At 36.6% G+C, this 19,405-nt stretch overlaps 1 protein-coding gene across 1 annotated transcript; it reads left to right on the forward strand.

Annotated features, from left to right (window-relative positions):
• Positions 1-10,055: 10,055 nt before the first annotated feature.
• On the forward strand, positions 10,056-15,468 carry LOC308686450 (actin remodeling regulator NHS-like; the record flags this gene model as incomplete). Its single annotated transcript, XM_081394872.1, has 4 exons — positions 10,056-10,208; positions 11,984-12,123; positions 12,239-12,283; positions 15,406-15,468. Coding segments are annotated over 4 exons (401 nt in total), but the record flags the coding sequence as incomplete, so codon positions are not given.
• Positions 15,469-19,405: the final 3,937 nt, after the last annotated feature.

The raw sequence follows: 19,405 nt of genomic DNA on the forward strand, positions 1-19,405 counted from the left end.
TTCTTTTTTTATGGTGTGGTTTATAGAATGTTTTCAACATTACTCAGGAGTGTAACCTGTCTGCAACCAAAATGCAATGTTGTGAAGTGCTGTAAAAGTGTTTTATGCTAATGCACAGAATTTTGAACTACTATAAACACACATCCACCTCTCTCGTCTCAGGTGTTAACAGCCCAGTAAGGTCTTTGTGTGTTTAAACACTGTTCTTTCTTGTGGTCTCACTCCAGCATTTGGTCATGATGGCGCCAAGGTCAGCAGAGGCTGAGAGTGGGTCGGATTAGAGGAGATTAAGACGGAGGCTGGTATTCTCTCTCTCTCTCTCTCTCTCTCTCTCTCTCTCTCTCTCTCTCTCTCTCTCTCTCTCTCTCTCTCTCTCTCTCTCTCTCTCTCTCTCTCTCTCTCTCTCTCTCTCTCTCTCTCTCTCTCTCTCTGTTGCTCTCTTCGTCTATAATTGTGTTTGTAATCAACACAGAATAAGTGTCCTTGTCTTTCTGAGACATGTCTCAAATCCTTGCATATGAAACTGCATATGCAAATGAGAACCTCCAAAGGGAAATGTCATTGCTCAAAGGTTGCACTTAAAAAATAATAATCTTATTTTAGTTTTTACTTTGTCACAGATGTTTTTTCTAAAATTAAACTAGTTTTGGCATAGTCGTATAGAGCTATACAGTTCATTTGGATCGTGTAGCTTTTGATTACTTTATATTCAATCTCTGGCTTTCTTTTGCAGACTATGATCATTTGAGTTTGAGACATTGTTTAGTTGTATTCTGGCACTCAAAAGGACACATGTGAGATTAGTGCCCAAGGGAAGCAGGAAAAAGTCTCCATTTGCTCTCGATTTAATCCCACTGGTGTATGAGAAACAATTGAGACACTAAGGAGATGTTATTTGTGTTTTTTTTTCTCTCTGTTATGGACCAGGTTAAAGGTGCATTATGCAACTTTTCATGTTAAAAATACCCGTTTTTCTAACCCATACATGCTTAAACAATTGCCTGATGGGCTGAATGAGCCCTTCTCTGATCACTGTGATTGCCTCTATAATCCTGTACAGTAAAATAAATAAGAGGGATTCGGGCCGAATTTGAGACTGGGCGTGACGTCATGCGCGTTCAGTTGCAGTGTTGCAGTTTCATTTGTTGCCAGAGGGGGGCATAGTTCTGCAAAAACTCAGAGACTTGCGCAATGCACCTTTAAAGAGCTGATCTGTAGTTTACCATCTGACTCTTCTACACCACCATGACACAACAGTGATTAGTGTGCCAGCTAACATAACACACACACACACACACACACACACACACACACACACACACACACACACACACACACACACACACACACACACACACACACACACACACACACACACAGAGGCCTATATGCAAGTCTGTTAGTACACTAGCCACAACTCACAGTAAAGACAACCTATTTACTGTAGTAACTGAGCCATTTCAACATTGTGTCTGAAAACAATAGGTTGTAAATTGCATACTGGTTTCTTCAGAGCGGTAAGAAGATCTTAGAGCACAAGTGCTTGTTTTATGGGTCGTTTAATTGTAGCCTCATTGACAGTATTGGACTATTTGTCAATAGACAGGATGAAGCTATTATACTGAGTCTAGTGCCCAAGAAAAGGTTACAGATCTAATTGTTTTATGTAGGGAATGTGTTTTGGATGGGGTTACCCATATGAAGTACTGGTGTTCCCAGTCATCTAAACAAACTTAGCTCTTCCAGCTTTACTAGCAAAGGGCAATGGAAGTCTATGGAAGTCTGAAATTACTGCGTCACTAAAGAAATCACAAGACTGATGGCTTCCCAGGTTTCCCAAACACCTCTGTCTACAATTATCTGGACAAACAGGTAATACCACCCTCAAACTCACAACTTTGGTTGAGCCAGAAATTGACATGTCAGACCGTCCAGTCAAACAGAACGTTTTGAAAGGCCACCTAGTGTTTTCATCCTTTGTAATTGTCAGCTTAGTTATCATTGTTTCTGCGAAATTAGACTTCTTTGATACTGATTTTTAAGTAGCCTTGAATTGCTGATTAGTGTGAATCGATCATGCATACATGAGTCTGTGCAACTAGCAGCATTAACTGGCCAGAGTCCCACCAGGAGTGGTGTGGATTAGTGACCCTGTGCTTCCTTCCTTTGGACTGCACAGTGAAGCATAACAGGATTACAGTGGCCCAAGTTGTGGCCGGACTGAACCATGTGCACCAGCAATAGGGGGTAGAGGATATCTAGGGTAAAAGGCTGGAGATTGGGGGGTTGCAGATGTTGCAGCAAAGCTGAGCTGAAAGTAGCCCGAGGTCTCAGTCAGTCAGAGAGAGAGAGAGAGAGAGGGAGAGAAAGAAGTGTGCTGTGATTCCATGGGGTGATGAACAAGCCCCAGGGGGCTGAAGCAGAAAGGCAAATGAAAACATGAGAACAAAACCAAGGAGGAAGATAGAGACACACTCATCCCTTGCTGACCATCTCGGCTGAGACACTCCACCACAGTAATGGCTCTCGGATGCTGCATGCCGCTGAGGTCTAAAGGTACAGTAGATGTCTCCTGTCATAGTGACATCTTGAATGTTACACTTTGTTGCTTTTTATGGCTGTCCAGTCATTTAGAGTTGATCCATACCTCTCAAATTCCATTTTGCAATCTTATCCCTGGATGTAATTTGATTTATAGCCTAGAAACTCTGACTTAAGTGAACTCATGTCATTTGAATGTTACTAAGTCTACTTTTGCAGCATTTTTACAATGTGAAATGTGCATTACTTCGCTTCTTTGGTGACCCAATGGACTTATTAACCGCATTGTATGGTTGTGATGTTGTGTACCTGGAAGATTTGCCAGATTGGCACACTCTTTAGGCTAAACCAAACATTTGACTTGTGGTAATACCAAATGTGCTGTGACCTGTGGGGAGGGAAGGTGGTCTTCAGTGAGGTGTGGTGTCATTGGAATGAATGGCTAACATTTGGAGGACTAGACTTTCCCACGTCGGAAGGTGTGTGTGTGTGTGTGTGTGTGTTTGGATTTGGGAATGTCAGTGGTCGGGGTTTGGCTCAGGGTTCGTGTCTCAACCAGTGGCTGGTGATTAGAGGGTGATTGTAGACTGAAGATGGTGGGTTTGAGCTTGGGAAACAGGACAGCCTTAAAGTACATTCACACTGACAGCAGTTAAAATAGCTGGGGGTCACTATACTTTTTCTTGCAAGTAGTTTGTACTAGGGATGCATGATATGTTGGTATGACCAATACTGGATATTTAATTGTACATGCTTGTTTCATCCATTTTTACATTTATACCTTTGCCATAATCTAACGCTCTCCTAAAGGCTTTAGGATTTAATAACAGTGTTTAAAAAACACTAACAATTTAATAACACTGTTAAATGTAATCTTAAGCATATTTTAAAATGAATATCCATTTTTTCATACTTTACATTATAATGTAAATTTACTTGCATTTAAAATGATCACGCCACTCTTTACACTCTCATTTGGAGTTGATGTAGTGCATGACATAATACATTTCCATAAAATTGGGCTCAATTTAGATGCATTGCAGTCACTTTGTTGATGCAAATCACTGATTCCGCACCCATGATTTTTAAAGTAAAAGAGCTCAGATGAAATCCAACACTGTAACTATTAAATGTTCAGACAGAATGTTCTTTTGTAGTTAAAGTTTCAATTCAATTTGAATGTTTGAGGTTTTGGAATATCTGCAATGATTTGGCGCCAAGGCCTCCAACTTCGGCTTCGCTTTCCAACTGTGGTGTTAAAAAAATGCCATTTTACATGTTTAATCTACAGATAGCATTGATGATAGAAGAAAAGCACTGACTTTGGAAAGATAGTAAAGAAAACAGGGAACAGAGACCAGGAAAGGAAAAGGTTCAATGATAAAGTCTGTTCTGTTTCCCATCTCCACTTTTCATGCCAGAATAAGCCTGTTGGCTTATCTCAGATGATACAATCAGTAGACAAACGGTCTCCACAAACCATCTCTATTGTTTTTGGGACCTGTTTACTTCTGTCATTGTGGAACAGAGGCATTGGAGATGGCCCGTTTTAACCACCTTTGAGATTTCTCTGATTTGTGTGGACGAGGGGGAATTCACCAAGAATTAATTGTGCCTGTTAATAATGGTTTATTTGCACATTTACTCTTCTTGTTTAACGCTCAATTCCCTAAAATGAATGAATGGATTAGTTAATGTTCATCTCTATCATAGTTTTATGAATAACTGCTGCCATAATCACTAGACAATGTACAGAGAGAGACTCTTTTGAATTACCTTTGCACTGCTGTTTTCAAAAGTGTTGAAACCCCCGTTGTTTCTTTTTCTCAGTTTAGTGTGGAAACACTTTAGGGTGTTTATCAATTAGGTGCAACAGCTGCTGAAGAGACCCATGTAGACAAATGCCCTTCTCTCTCTGAGGTGTTCGGACTGTGGAGGGATAGAAAGAAAGAGTTGTTATTCCAGTTAGAGATCACTGCTGGGTTGCTCTTTACCCCATGCTGCTAAACAACTAACAACCAAACAGCTCTATAAGGAAGAGATATACCAGCCCCCCTTCCACACAACTACCCTGTCTTGAATCAACTTGAGAAATGCTTGAGGATCTTGTATTGCTTGCCTAAAAAAAAAAAAAAAAAAAACATTTCAGCACCTATAAGTCCTATAAGATTCTCTATTAGAATGAGAATCAATATGGCTTTGTCTTTTCAGAATCTGTAGGTTAAGAGGTCTTGTGAGATCCCTACTGTTACTATAATGGTACTAATGGATTTCATACAAATGGTTCTGGGTCATATTCACCACTGTCATTCATTTTAATTCATTCAATAATGCACTTTATTATTTATGCAATGTCCCCATTTGACCCCACCCATAGTACCGAACATAATTAAATATTCTGTTTGTAGATTCTATTTTAGTTTAAAGGAATATTCACACCAAGTCTGTATTTTCACCACAAAAACATGCAAAACATGCATTTTGGATTTTAATTTATTTAATATATATATAGAATATAGATATTTAATAAAAATATTACATTATATATTATTACATATATCATTTTAAATATATATTATATAATTTTAAATATAAATATATATGTATATTATATTTAACTTTATAGAATCATTGTTTTAATTTTTATTAATTTAATGTATTTTAATTTTTACAAATAAATAATATTTATATTTATTAACTTTATTGAACCTTTATTTTATTGTTATTTATTAAATGTATCAAGGGCAGTCCCCTATTATCCAATGTGATAAATTCAACAATGTTTTTTTGCAAATTAAATAATTTGTAAATACATTTTTTTATATAAGAATTGTGCTAAACTTTTCACAGAGATTGATGACCAATTGGCATGGCACTCAACTGTTTGTGTGAACATTTTTTGTGTTTAGTTGCATGGCGTGATTCGGTGGTTTTCATCTTGATTGTGAGTTGATGGGCTGCGATGCTACATCACTATGGTTGACTGGAGCCGTGTCTGTCTGAGTAAAGGGAACCGAGAAGGGCAAGAGTTCAGTCCTCAGTGGGGGTCACACTTGGAAACCCTACTTTAAACCTTCATAATGCTTTCCACCACACTAAAGGCCGTTTAAAATGCAGGCAAATCAGCTTTTTTTCTCAAATCAGATATTTTCAGGCAGACTGTCCGCACTATTAAAGGCACGGTAGGTGATTTGTTCCAGAAACATTTTTTGTTATGCTGGCTGAAAGTCTCTTCACATCCTGATACCAATCACTAAGTTAAATGGTCTAAATGTATTTATATGTAAATTTGTCATCTACATTTAAATATATGGTCCTATCTGCCTGTCAATGGATGTATTTCCATACCTCCGCACACCTGCTCGCACAGACATCACACTGCGTTTCATGCTATGAGTTAGACAGACGTCAGTCACCGAGCAGCACAAACGAAACAGCAGCCATTTTTTACAGTTCCTCCTGAACCGAAACAACGAGCTTATGCCATGTTCACACCAGAACTACTGTAATTTGGAAGAGATGGAAACCTGTGACGTTATATTTCGGAGCGGTTTGTGACTCGAATTTATGCGTTTCAGTTGCACAGCGAAATGAATCTGCAGCAGTCAGGTGGTACAGGTCAGAGCTCTTTAAGTTGTTTATGTTGATTATTACAGTAATGTTTGAGACATGAGGTAGTTTGACGCCGTCTCTCGTGACGCTTTTGTTTGCTCCCTGCTGTGTGCGTTCATGTGTTTTAGAGGAGGCGTGGCTTTAGAGATGCTCTGATTTTGTTTTTGCTGTCCAGACTTTCAGAAACCATCTGGATAAAATCTGGATATGATAATAATAATAATACACTTTATTTTATAAAGCGCCTTTAATAGCATCTTCTCAAAGCGCTGTACACAAAATAAGCAATGGGAGCCAGTCAGATATACAAAAAATATGATTTTTGCTGGCAGTCTGAATGTGGCCTAAGTGTCCAGTAACCATTACTTCACCCTTGGACTAATGGATGGAAACACTTCAGCCCTAAATTTCACGTTGCACTGTAAATAAACGTGAATTTCAATTGTGAATTCAGTTCAATCGAGCAACATTACGCAATTAAACAGCAGAAACTGATGTGCTGTTGGAGATTTGTCAGATTAGTCCCTAGTATTAGTTCAAACAGTGGTCACTGAGCATATTTTCAAGGTCACTGAGGATGTTCGGCATTATAAATCAGTACAAAGTACAGAGGTTAGATCTTTTTTTACTTGACTTATGATCTCTAGTTTGATTCAATTAATGGTGAACTTTGATGGAGATTGTAACAAATTTGGATGATATACACTATTGTGCAAAAGTTTGGGGTCAGTAAGATTTTTTTAAAAATAAATAAATACTTCTATTCAGCAAAGATGCAGTACATTGATCAAAAACATTTACAATGTTACAAAAGATTTCTATTTCAAATAAAAGCTGCCCTTTTTAACTTTATATTCATTAGAGAATCCGGAAAACAAAATGTATCACAGTTTTCACACAAATATGAAACTCAACTATGAAACTCAACTAAAGCAGCTCAACTATTTTCAACATGAATAATAATCAGAAATGTTTCTTGAGCATCAAATCAGCATATTAGAATGATTTCTGAAGGATCATGTGACACTGAAGACTGGAGTAATGATGCAGAAACTTCAGCTTTGATCACAGGAATAAATTACATTTTACAATATATTCAAATAGAAAACACTTATTTTAAATTGCAATAATATTTCACAATATTCTTGATTTTACTGTATTTTTTAACAAATAAATGCAGCCTTGGTGAGCAGAAAAAAATGAAAAATACAAAATTTTAAACAGTGGTCTACAGTATATATGTGATGCCAAACAAGTTGGTTTATAGTTTCACATCTAAGGTTTCACATCTTTAAGAAGCATCCCAAAACTGATTTAATTGGGTCAAATGGTGGATGAAAACGAACTGGATTCAGTTCAGATCTCCTCTTGTAATCAGTGGAGCCAGGCACATACAGGTTTTCAATGTACTCACCAAAGAACTATAGTTTAATTAAGAACACTTTTCACTGTACATGATTCTTGAGTATATTACTGTAGGTTTTTTGGAAAAAAAAGTTCTTGATGTTAAGTTCTTCAGATTTTTCTCTGAACCACAGCTTCTCCTATGACATAAAGCTGTGAAATCGGTTTTTGGAAGCGTTATTTTTCAGAGTGAAGGGCAGCTATTACATCTGAGGACCGGTTCATCTTCACATGTCAAAAGTCTTTGATCCAGACTCAGAACTGGCCCAGGACACCGGTCCAGCTCGCTTCCAGACAGATATTCTCCTTAAATGAAACCTTTGAATCTAGTCCCAGATGGGAGAAATCAGAAGTGAGAGGTATAATCTGGCATGACTACAGAGGAGAGCGGGGTATGGGATGGCAGAGGTGGTCTGCAGAACAGGCACATGAGCTGAAAGCCAAATCCAGGACGACACAGAGCAGGAGCGGGGCGGAAATGCTTAGCAGACGTCTTTTGTCTGGTAAACACAAGGCCCATGATGCATTATCTCGGAAGAGGTCTCTGGAAGAGGTTTTGTTGTGGTGATGACATGCTCTTGGAGTAAAGAGAAGATCATTCTGCATGTTTGTGTTGCATCTTTAAAGATGATGTGTGCCATATTTGGGATAATAAACAGTATGTTTAAACATTATATTTGCTGTTAATTTGGGAAAACACTTATAAATAGGGAAAATTGCTCTTCATCTTAATCTACAATACTGTTTGAAAGTTGGGGATCAGTAAGTTTTTTAATGATCAAAGCTGAATTTTCAGCATCATTACTCCAGTCTTCAGTGTCACATGATCCTTCAGAAATCATTCTAATATGCTTATTTGATGCTCAATAAACATTTCTGATTATTATCAATGTTGAAAATGGTGACATAGAATGAATAAAACTAATGAAACATATACCTTGAATGAAATTTAATCCATTTCAGAAAAAAAGAAAATCATCCAGAAAATGCATACATTTAAATGTAAATGTTCCTCTGCCAAGGAAAAATTATATTAAATATTGTCACAAAATATTATTTGATTAAAAATAAGAATAAAATATTTATTTAGCATTTTATGCAATGTCACCATAGAACATTGAAAAACAAATTTTACTTTATTATTAATATTAACAAATTACATTTTATTGTTACTTGCATAATGACGTAATTTTGCTGTAAAAGTGTGCAAAATATGTGTGTGTGTTAGACATAGAGGGACACACACACACACACACACACACACACACACACACACGCACGCACGCGCACACACACACACACACACAGAGAGAGATAACAGACACTGAGTTGTGCTCTATTGAGTGTGTGACCTAGATTGCTCTGCATTAATGCTGGTGACAGGAACGTCTCATATAGAGGAGCTGTACGTCTATTCACTCGCATTACAGCGAAAACTGCCGGCAGCATCCCAGCCAGACAGACCCTCTGTGTCTATTCAGAACTGAGGCGCTTGAGTGTGTGTGTGTGTGCGTGCATGAAAAATATCTATTATGTGTATTCCTGTTTTTATGAGCTTGCGAACAAGAATTAAGTAATATTATAATATTTGTGATTTAAACGTTTCTTACAAATGGTTTAGTCTGAATCAGCTAATTTTGAATGTCGGTCAATGGAAAGAAAGGTGAATGGTGTCGGTATGGCATTTACCAGCCAGGGCTAACTGGATCTGCAGGCCAAATCTATAGTCATGGGCTGCGTCTGATATCGCATACTCTTGAGTATAGGTTTGCAACCGCTAAAAAAATATGTTCTGTATAGTATTAATGTGTGTAGTATGAATGTAATTCACATGCACTGCATTCGCCATGTTGTCATTATCATGTGTGATTCCAGCATCGGTTGCACATACTGTTTTCCGCCTACTGGAAGTATGTGATTTTGGATGCAGAACTAGTTTGAAATAGACTGTACCACTGTAGACTGCTTATGTTTGCTTTAGGCTCATGAATCAGGTGTTTGGTGTCATTAAATCCTTTTGTTTCTCACACACTGATATTAGCCACTGGCAGATTGCAGCATTGTTTTGCTAATGTTTGGCTATTTGATTAGCACTGAGGTTATTTGCACTTCACACCAGCTGCAGCTTCTCTGAGAGCATTTGAGGAAGTGATTAGAGCAGGTTTATAGGCAATGTTAAGAGTTAAAGGTCTCAATCGGAGGAACTAGACCTACTGTTTCACTTTGTGTTGACAGACTGTCTTGAGGGAATCTTATAAAGTCAAGAGAATGTGCAATGAATGAAGCATCTAACTATTTAGTGGAGGTATAGAAATCATATTTTTAAAAAGTACCTAATATTTTCAAGATGTCACTGACTCCACATTTATCTTTCGTATTATTTTCCTGTAATTTCTTACTTTAAAAAGGCTAATTAATCAGTAAACATCCACTAATTATGTCAGCATAAACATATGGCCACTAATGTGTGAATGATGTCTTTGTCCTTCTCTCTGCAGCGCTGTCTAATCTGGACATTGAGAGTAAGCTGAGTGGACACTACCAGGCCCCTTGGCTCCTGCAGAGGAACGTGTTCCTGCCCTCGACCCGGCCCGCCTGCGTCCAAGAGCTGCATCGACATGCCAAACAGAGCCTGCGGGCGCTGTACAGAGGTTAGAGACCTATAATCACTACCGCTCCATTATCAATCATCATATTTATTCCTTCATCATGAGAACACCTTCTGACAATCACATCTCATCTAAGCAAAGTTGTTTGGGTTATTCATGATCCTCCATTCAGAGTCAGACACTGACCGCCCTCTAGTGGAGGAAGATGGAAACGTCACGTCTCGATGATGTGATTTGTGATAAATGCTCATACATTTATATAGTATAGTAATATATTATAGTATTTGTAAATATTAGCTTTATTTTTATATTTTCAGTTTTCATTGTAATTTTAGTTTTATTTAAGTTTATTTAAAGTATCTCTATGTAGATTGAATTTTTTGTTTGTTAAGTGCTTTCAACAGTTTTTTTTTTTTTTTTTTTTTTTGTTACTTGCCAAGGCGACATTTCAAATTTTTGGTTAAGTTTTCCATCTAATATTTAAATATTTTTTTTGATTTCAGCTGTATTTTAATTTTTAAAAAGTATTTTATCAATAGTTGAAGTTTTAGTTTAGGTTAACAATAACATAACTTTAACAGGATAGTATTTTTAGTTTTAATTTTAGTTTAAGTTATATTAATTTTATTAAGTGCTTTTGTCATTTTTATTAGTTTTTCTAAGTATTTCTGTGTAGATTTCTTTTATTTTATTTCAGTTTTAGTTTTAGCAATTTTAGTACTTAAACTTTTCCAAGGCAACTAATATTTTTCATCTAATGTTTATAATTCATTTTATTTCACCCTTATTTCAATTAACGAAAATAATTTTAATAGTTTTAGTTTTCATAACAACACTGTACATGATTAGATATAACTATTAAAACTATAAAATGAATATTTGAAGTCTTAAAACGGATTTTATTTAATTGTAATGTATAAGAAAAAGTGAAAAACGGCAAAAGAATGTCAGATGATGTAATAATTAGCCACACACTGTAATACAATTTAAACCATTAAATCTCCATATCAACAAAAAGAGCAAAGTTAAAGGCGCACTAACTTTTAGCGGCATCTAGTGGTGAGGTTGCGAATTGCACCCAACAGAAGTTACGGTGGCCGACAGGAAGTGATGTCGTCGTCTGAGACAGCAGAGGGTAGCCAGTTAAGCAATGAGGTTTCTATACAAAGATAGATTAAGAAATAAGGTTTACTTAATTATTCAGTAAAACTATGTTATTGTGAATATTATTGTTACTTGTGTCAGTGTTTTATTCGCTGACTTTAGCTAGCTTCTTTGCACGAAAAACAAATTAGTGACGAAACGCGTTTGTCCATACAGGGCTCCTCTAGAAACATGTCGGCAAATTTCAATGTATGTGTAGATAGAAATGGCTCATTCTAAGGTAATAAAAACATAACGGTTCATTATGTAAGGTCTTTATACACCACTGAAACCATAGTTATGTATATGATATTGCATTTCTGTCAACAGATCCTCCTAAATATTACACAATGCACCTTTAAAACAATAATTAAAAAAAGGACAAACACCAAACATCATGATTATAAGTTCAAACGTGTGAATTATGATTTTATAACTCACACTATGCTATTTCTAATTACTAGTGGTGCTTGAGTTGCAAGCATCACTGTTATTATATTGCTCTTGGTTAAGGTTAGTGATTTGAACAAACACCTAACTCTTATTAAACTTCAGAGTGTATATACCTCACTATTTGCGTTCCAGACATTATTATTCCTCAAATCACGTGTCTTGTTGATATAAATGACTTACGGATGTATTTGCCTTGTGTTTGTGTAACTGCACATCATCAGACCAGCAGCAGAGGCAGGAGGTCAGCGAGAGGCAGCGCAGGGTCACCATCTCCATCTCCATGGCTCCGCCCGTCATGCCCAGTTACCCGTCGCCCCGCGCCCACAGGACACGCCAGCAGAGAGAGAGACACCTGACCACGGTAAACATCTGCCCTGCTGAGCCATGTGCTGGTACTGCAGACCTGAGCTATAGTGGGAGTTCATGTAGACGGTGTGATGATGATGATGATGATGATAGTGTGTCTGTGTGTTTAGGAAAGGACAGAGAGAGACATAGAAACTCAGACAACACAAACACAGGTAAACACACGCCTGTGTGTCACGCAAAACCGACACGCCGCACTGCATGGAGATTAATGTTTTAGCTAAATCAGTCCACCATTGTTGTCCTTTATTTGTGTATGTTTTCCTTCAAATATCCCCTTGTGAAAAAGAAGTAGGCTACACTTTAGTATGCTTTTTTTAGTGCTTATTGTGGAAATAATACACTTTAAAAGCATATGATGGTTTAAAGCAAACATGTGAGAAAAAGTATGAAATACTTTGAAAATAAAATAAATTAACATCTCGTTTCAATTCACCATTCATATAATATCAAAATGGTGTCAGAAACATAACCTAACCCTGCTTTATTATATAGCAGATTTCAGCAGTGGAGTGTAACGCAGTCACTCCTACTAGTCATCTTGGCAGTTTGAAATTTATAGGCTATATAATATACACATTTTTGTCAAAAATATAGATTTTTCGATACATATCGATATTGAGAAATATATCTGGAATTCTTCCAATACTCATTTTCCATACATACACGATAACAGCTGCGCTTTCTCTCTCTCTCGTCTCTCCGATAGCGAGTTACACACAAACCCGCCTCCCCTCACTCACTCGATTGATTTGCTCCGGATGAATATTGTTGGTGTTGCAGCTCTTGAATTTCGGCGGGTTTGCGCGTATTGTGCATAATTTTACTCATTGCCGCAGATTTTGTGCTCACACTCAAAGTGCGGCACATAAAGCCACCTCTCAGTGGTAAATTTAGTTATTTTTTTACTGCTTATTGCGCTTAAACAGTCAAATACACACTAAATAATGTCAAAATGCTATTCTTGGCAAGTGTTCACACAAACACAGTCAGTTACGGTTTAAGTGAATGTAAACAGTTGAGAAAGAAACGCATGTGTAACAGTATAATGGATCAGTGCGTCAGGTCTTAAAGTGACAGGAGCCTAATATTCCTGCTGCCAAATTATGAGATAATATAAAAAATATCTATATGGCAGTTTTTCCCCATGGTATCGATGTCAAAATTGTGGCCAGTGAAAATGCTGAGTGGCTGGTAACTTTGGAAAACCACTAGCCACAGTGGCTGGTGAGCTTGGGGTTTTTAAAAAGTTAATGTCAAGCCCTGAGTAGCCTCACTAAACAAATTATGTAATAAAATGAAATAATACTTTACATTGTTCTCCACTTAAACCAGGAGCCAAACCCTTAGTAGCAAAAAATTAATAAAAAATAGTGATAGGCGAAACACTCTTCCAACTGAATGTCAATGGTTTGCCGCTAGAGAAACTGTTTGGTTACCCATATTCTTTAAAATATATTATTTTAAGCTCCACAGAACAAAGTAAGTCATACAGGTTTAAAATAACTTGAGGGTGGGAAATGATGACAGAATTTTTATTTTTGGGTGAACTATCCCTTTAAGAAACTATGAAAGTGCATTGGCTTCTCTCTTTAAGTACACTTCATTTTATTTCATTATTATATTATCTCCAAGTATAGTTCTTTTAAAATATTCTTTTAACATATAAAGAGCACTAAAAGTGCACATTAAGCACACTTCTTTTTTAAGAAGGGTCATATACCTTGTGAAGCATGTCATCAACATGTTCCTTACAGCAATAGAGTATGTTCATGAAGTCATGATGGTTCTAGAGATTATTAATTAATTTTTCAGTCTCGTAGTTTGCATATTGTGACTCATTGTGAATAAAGCAGAAGCAGATAAATAACTGTATTAGCCAGGTTGCCAGTTCATTAGTGGTCATTTTAATTGAATGATTATTTAATGTTTATTTTGATCCAGCTGATCCGAAAGCAGGGAGCATCTCTCTGGATGTCGTGCTGTAAGGACGTTATTTGTATACCAGGCCGGTCATTATGAAAATAACTCCTCTTTTGCAGCCAACCATGCAGCCGTGAGGACAAACAACATTCATTTCTTTGTATGATAACAACACTCTTTATTTCAGGACGTTATAACAGACGTTCAGTCTGCTGTGTTGGATTATGTATATCTTTGCTTAATACACTGTGATCTAACCATCAGATGATTACACATGATTCCATCTTGTTCATGTTCATTTGACTTGTTTTTCACATACATATTGCTGATCGCTTTGGATCTATAGAGTGCTGATGTATTTGTGTAGGCCAACCTGTGAGTTTGCATCACACTCGACAAAAACACTATAGGATTTTTCCTTTGGATTATTGCAGTAAATAAGCTCTGTTACCAACAAAAGTTTATGATTTATTATCGTGATAATCTTCATAAATTAACACATCTTTTATGAATTTTGAAGCCTAAATACAATCTCCAGAAGTAAGAAGCTAAATGTAAGCTATAATTGAACACTAAAGTCACATGACTTCAATGTTACCATCACTAAACCGCATTTTTCAGTAAAAGCTTTGAAAAATCTCAAGATGTATTTAATGTCGTAGAATAAAACGTGAATATATCTTGAGCTTGATTGAACCACAGACCTTATTTCCGTGTTTTCCGGGTTTTGGCCTATAAAAATACATCATCCCTCTGTGTTGCACTGGGTAGTCCCGCCCACTGTCAATTCTCATTGGTCCAAAATCTTGCTCAACATGACTGCATATTAAACAGCAAGTTTTTATTTGCTGTGACCTAAAATGATGTGCTTCTGAAATGCATTGCACCTGTTTACATAGTTTACATACCATCCATCCTACATAGTGCGCAAGAATAGAATTAGTGAGTCTCAAATTATAGTATGTTGAAAATAGTATGCAAAATTTTTGTGATGAATGGGAAAATACTTCTTGAACCAAACTGCACCGTGCAAGCATGTACTTTTCCATCACCAGCAGAGCTTGCTTTTAGTGCACACTATATATGTATGCGAATCGGGACGCAGCTGGTGTTATAAAAGTTTCAGTACTGCAGATGACTTCTTAATTATATATAATCACCTACATCTATATCATCACGTCATGTTTTGACAAGCACAATGAGTCACGGGTGTTCTGTTAGTTTGAGTGACTGTAACAGTTTTGCAGAAGCATCTGCACCACACTGTGATTCCCTCATTGTGTTCATTTCTGTGTTCATATTCATCCTCATATTCATGTTCATCTTTGTGTTTGTTTGTTTGTGTGTGTTGTAGTTCCAAAGCACCCGGTCCTCCTCCCCTACTGAGTGTTGTCATTTTTCCCCATGGAGCAGAAAGGTATTTTACCCCCAAATGTCTCCTAAATCCTACTTTCACGCTGTTTTACATCCCTAATCAAATCATAATCATGAAGCCAAAACTGCTTCCAGATCAGAACCTTTGACAAAAATAAGACACGTTTTTAACATTTATGAGCTTTAATATAGATGTTTAATCAGATATTATGAGCTTTAATATAGATGTTTAATCAGATATCATTAACTTCTGAATGAAAACCAAATCTTAACAGGGCTCTTTGTGTTTTATCTAACATCTATCATTCTTTAAAACTTCTCTTCTGATGCTACTACCCTCTGTAGTTCCAGAACGCCTGACCTAACATCTGGATATGTCAACGTCAAAATAATCTTCTGTGCATGTGTGTGCATGTCTGAATGAAAGAAAATGGGTGTAGACCAGTGTCAGAAAATTATTAAGGGGGAATTGATTTTAGGGGGCATTTTACAAAAATATGAAAAGCAACACAACTGTTTTCAACATTGATAATTAGAAATGTTTCTTGAGCATCAAATCATCATATTAGAATGATTTCTGAAGGATCATGTGACACTGAAGACTGGAGTAATGATGCTGAAAATTCAGCTTTGATCACAGGAATAAATTACATTTTAAAATATATTCAAATAGAATAGAATATATTCAAATAGATTTAAATTTTTTAATTGTAATAATATTTCATATTTTTTAATGATAGTGTATTTTTCCGAAGCATATAAGAGAACTCATCGTGTCTTCCATTTATGTCAAATACTTCAAATGATTGCATAATATAACCACATCTCAATGTTTACTTTGTTTTATAGATTTTTATCTATACAATTAATATAATCTAATTATATTTTTGCACATCTGAATATTTTTGAATGACCTTTATTATATACTGTATTTACAGTTTCTGCACTGACTTTAAATACTCAAATAAAAACCAAATCTCTCTAAAATTCAGGTATTATAACCCTGGTATAAAACAAGTAATCAGGCTTGACATTTCCCCAAATGCGGTGTATTTCAGCAGTGGCGTTTAATGCAGTCACTTCTACTAGCCACTTTGGCTGGTTTAATTTTATATTTCAATTGTAGTCTTTTAAAAAGGCATCTGAAATAATAAACTCAGTGCAATGTAATGTTGTCAAAAATATAGATTTGACAAAAACAAAACAAAAAATAGAAAATATGTATCTGAAATGCTTCCAATACTTATTTCCCACAGAATAGATACAAGATACCAGCTCCGTTTTCTCTCTCTCTCATCTCTCGGACATCGAGTGACACACAAACCCGCCTCCCCTCACTCACTTTTGGCGTAGGATTGTACGTATTGCGCATAATTTTACTCATTCCCACAGATAGTGTGATCACACCCAAAGGGAGGCACATAAAGCTGCCTCTCAGTACTAAATTGAGTACTTTTTAGCTGCTTATTGCACTTAAACAGTCAAATACACACTAAATAATGTCAAAATGCTTGGCAAGTATTTTACGCAAACACAGTCAGCTATGTTAAGTGAACAAGAGTTGAGAAATAAAACGCATGTGTAACAGTATAATGCAGGGATTAAAGTTCTCCGTCGCTACGACGGAAATCCGTTAATTGCAGCAAGTCTATGACGGATTTCCGTCAATTGCAGGGTTCCAGTCTGCCCTTAAAGTCTTAAATTCACTTTTCATAATTTTAAGGCCGTAAATAGGCTTTCATTTCTCAAATAGTGTAATAAATGTCTTAATTTTAGTTTGAATAGGAAAGACGAAGTGTATTCACCCTGCTGAGGGGGATGTGATCAAAGCCTGGAGTGGAGCAAAAGCACGTTCCTCTCTCCACACTAAGCACTCTGTAATCACTCCGCTCATGATCCACTCCGGGTTTTCAATTACAGCTCACGGAAAGTGCATGTCAGGCTACAACTGAGCGCTGAGGTAGATATTTCAGTTACCATGGACATACTTATAATGCAGGTAGGGCGATATATCGATATATTTTTGAAATGCGATATGGAATTAGACCATATCGCATATATCGATATAGTTCAAATTTGCGCTGTAATCCTTGCTCCCCGCGCCCCCGCTCCTCCTATTCCACTCTGCGCGCGTGTTTAGAGCATGTTATGAGAGGCGAATCATGACTAACGTTACTTCAGAAAACCCAGCACAATAGGAACTACCAGGCAGTGACATAAGTGTACGCTGAATTAGTTTTTCACCTCAGAAAAACGGACTGTCTTGTCCTGTCAGTCGTTATCCTGTTCTCGTAGCGCACACTCAATTGCACGCGCAAATGCGGCGGCGCGCGCTGTATCGCCTCACTGATCAAGTGCAAAAGAAACTACGAGCATGCAACGCCGTTACGTTGTAAATTACACGAAATAAAATAAATGCAGGTATGATTTTCACTCTATTCACCAGGAGCAGTTTCCATGTTTCATTAACAGTTATTGTTAATATTGTGTCACCATGGTAACTGTCGTTTCCATATTAACCCCAAAATGCCACTATTTTTCTTTGTGTTATTTTTAATATTTTTAAATGACTGTAGTGGCTCATACCAACATTGTATTAACAAAAACTAGTGTGGGACTGCTATTTAATAGCTTTAGCATAGGCCTAATGTTTATTTATTAGTACTAGTCTTTACTATTAGTCATATTCTTACAATTTATGTTAAGTAAAGGGGAAAAGTACTTGTGTGTGTTAATTTGTTATAATTTGCCTCTATATATATATATATATATATATATATATATATATATATATATATATATATATATATAGCCTATATAGGCAAATTATAACACGTTTACACAAAATTTGTTAACACACACAAGTACTTTTCCCCTAATAAATATATATTACTTATTGCGCCTACTGGCAATATTAAAGCGGTTTAAAACGTCTCCCCTTAAAACGCTATTGGTCTCGACTATTTAAAAAGTTAAAGGAATATGACTTGGCCTAAAAAAAATTCAGTCAGAAGAATTTTTTTCACTTTAATCCCTGATAATGGATCTGTGAGTCATGTCTTAAAGTGACAGGAGCCTAATATTCCTGCTGCCAAATTATGAGATAATATAAAAAATATCTATATGGCAGTTTTTCCCCATGGTATCGATGTCAAAATTGTGGCCAGTGAAAATGCTGAGTGGCTGGTAACTTTGGAAACCACTAGCCACAGTGGCTGGTGAGCAAAAAAGTTAATGTCAAGCCCTGCTAGTAATGCTATAAATCAAAATGTGCACCGACTAATAAAACATTGTCCTTCTCATACCCGCTCCAGAAAACAGTATGTGAGGAATGTCTTCCGACACACACACACACACACACACACACACACACACACACACACACACACACACACACACACACACGGAAGTGCGCTAGTCTGAGGTTTCCTAATGACAGGGTTTCCAGTGTAGAGCTGCTGTCTGACTGCGTGTGTGTGTCAGTGGCAGAAAAATATAATTGCCCATCAACTCTCCGCACTGTGGCTTACCCACAAACCCCTGCCTGAGTGCCTGACTCCAAGATACATGCTTTAGAGAGTGAACAAGAGAACAGAGGCACTCCATCATGACTTCCCTTTTGAAATTTTGTCTTTGATTCACATCTATCTTTTCTGATAAATTTTAAGGCATATGCAGCATCCAAAATTAATGCAAGTAAAAAAAAGGTCTATGTTCAGATCTATGATGTGTCAGTTTGCAACATAATGCATGCTTCTTCTAAGTCGAATGATAAAAACAATAATCTGACCCTGTTCGACGAATCCATTATTGAGCACCAAAAATATCTGAGCAGCAAATCATCATATTGGAATGATTTCTGAAGGATCATGTGACTCTGAAGACTGGAGTAATGATGCTGGAAATTCAGCTTTGATCACAGGAATAAATTACATTTAAAATACATTCAAATAGAAAGCAGTTATTTTAAATTATAATAA

This window comes from Scardinius erythrophthalmus (assembly GCF_964197995.2).
Source record: "Scardinius erythrophthalmus genome assembly, contig: HAP1_SCAFFOLD_288, whole genome shotgun sequence".
Lineage (NCBI taxonomy): Eukaryota > Metazoa > Chordata > Actinopteri > Cypriniformes > Leuciscidae > Scardinius > Scardinius erythrophthalmus.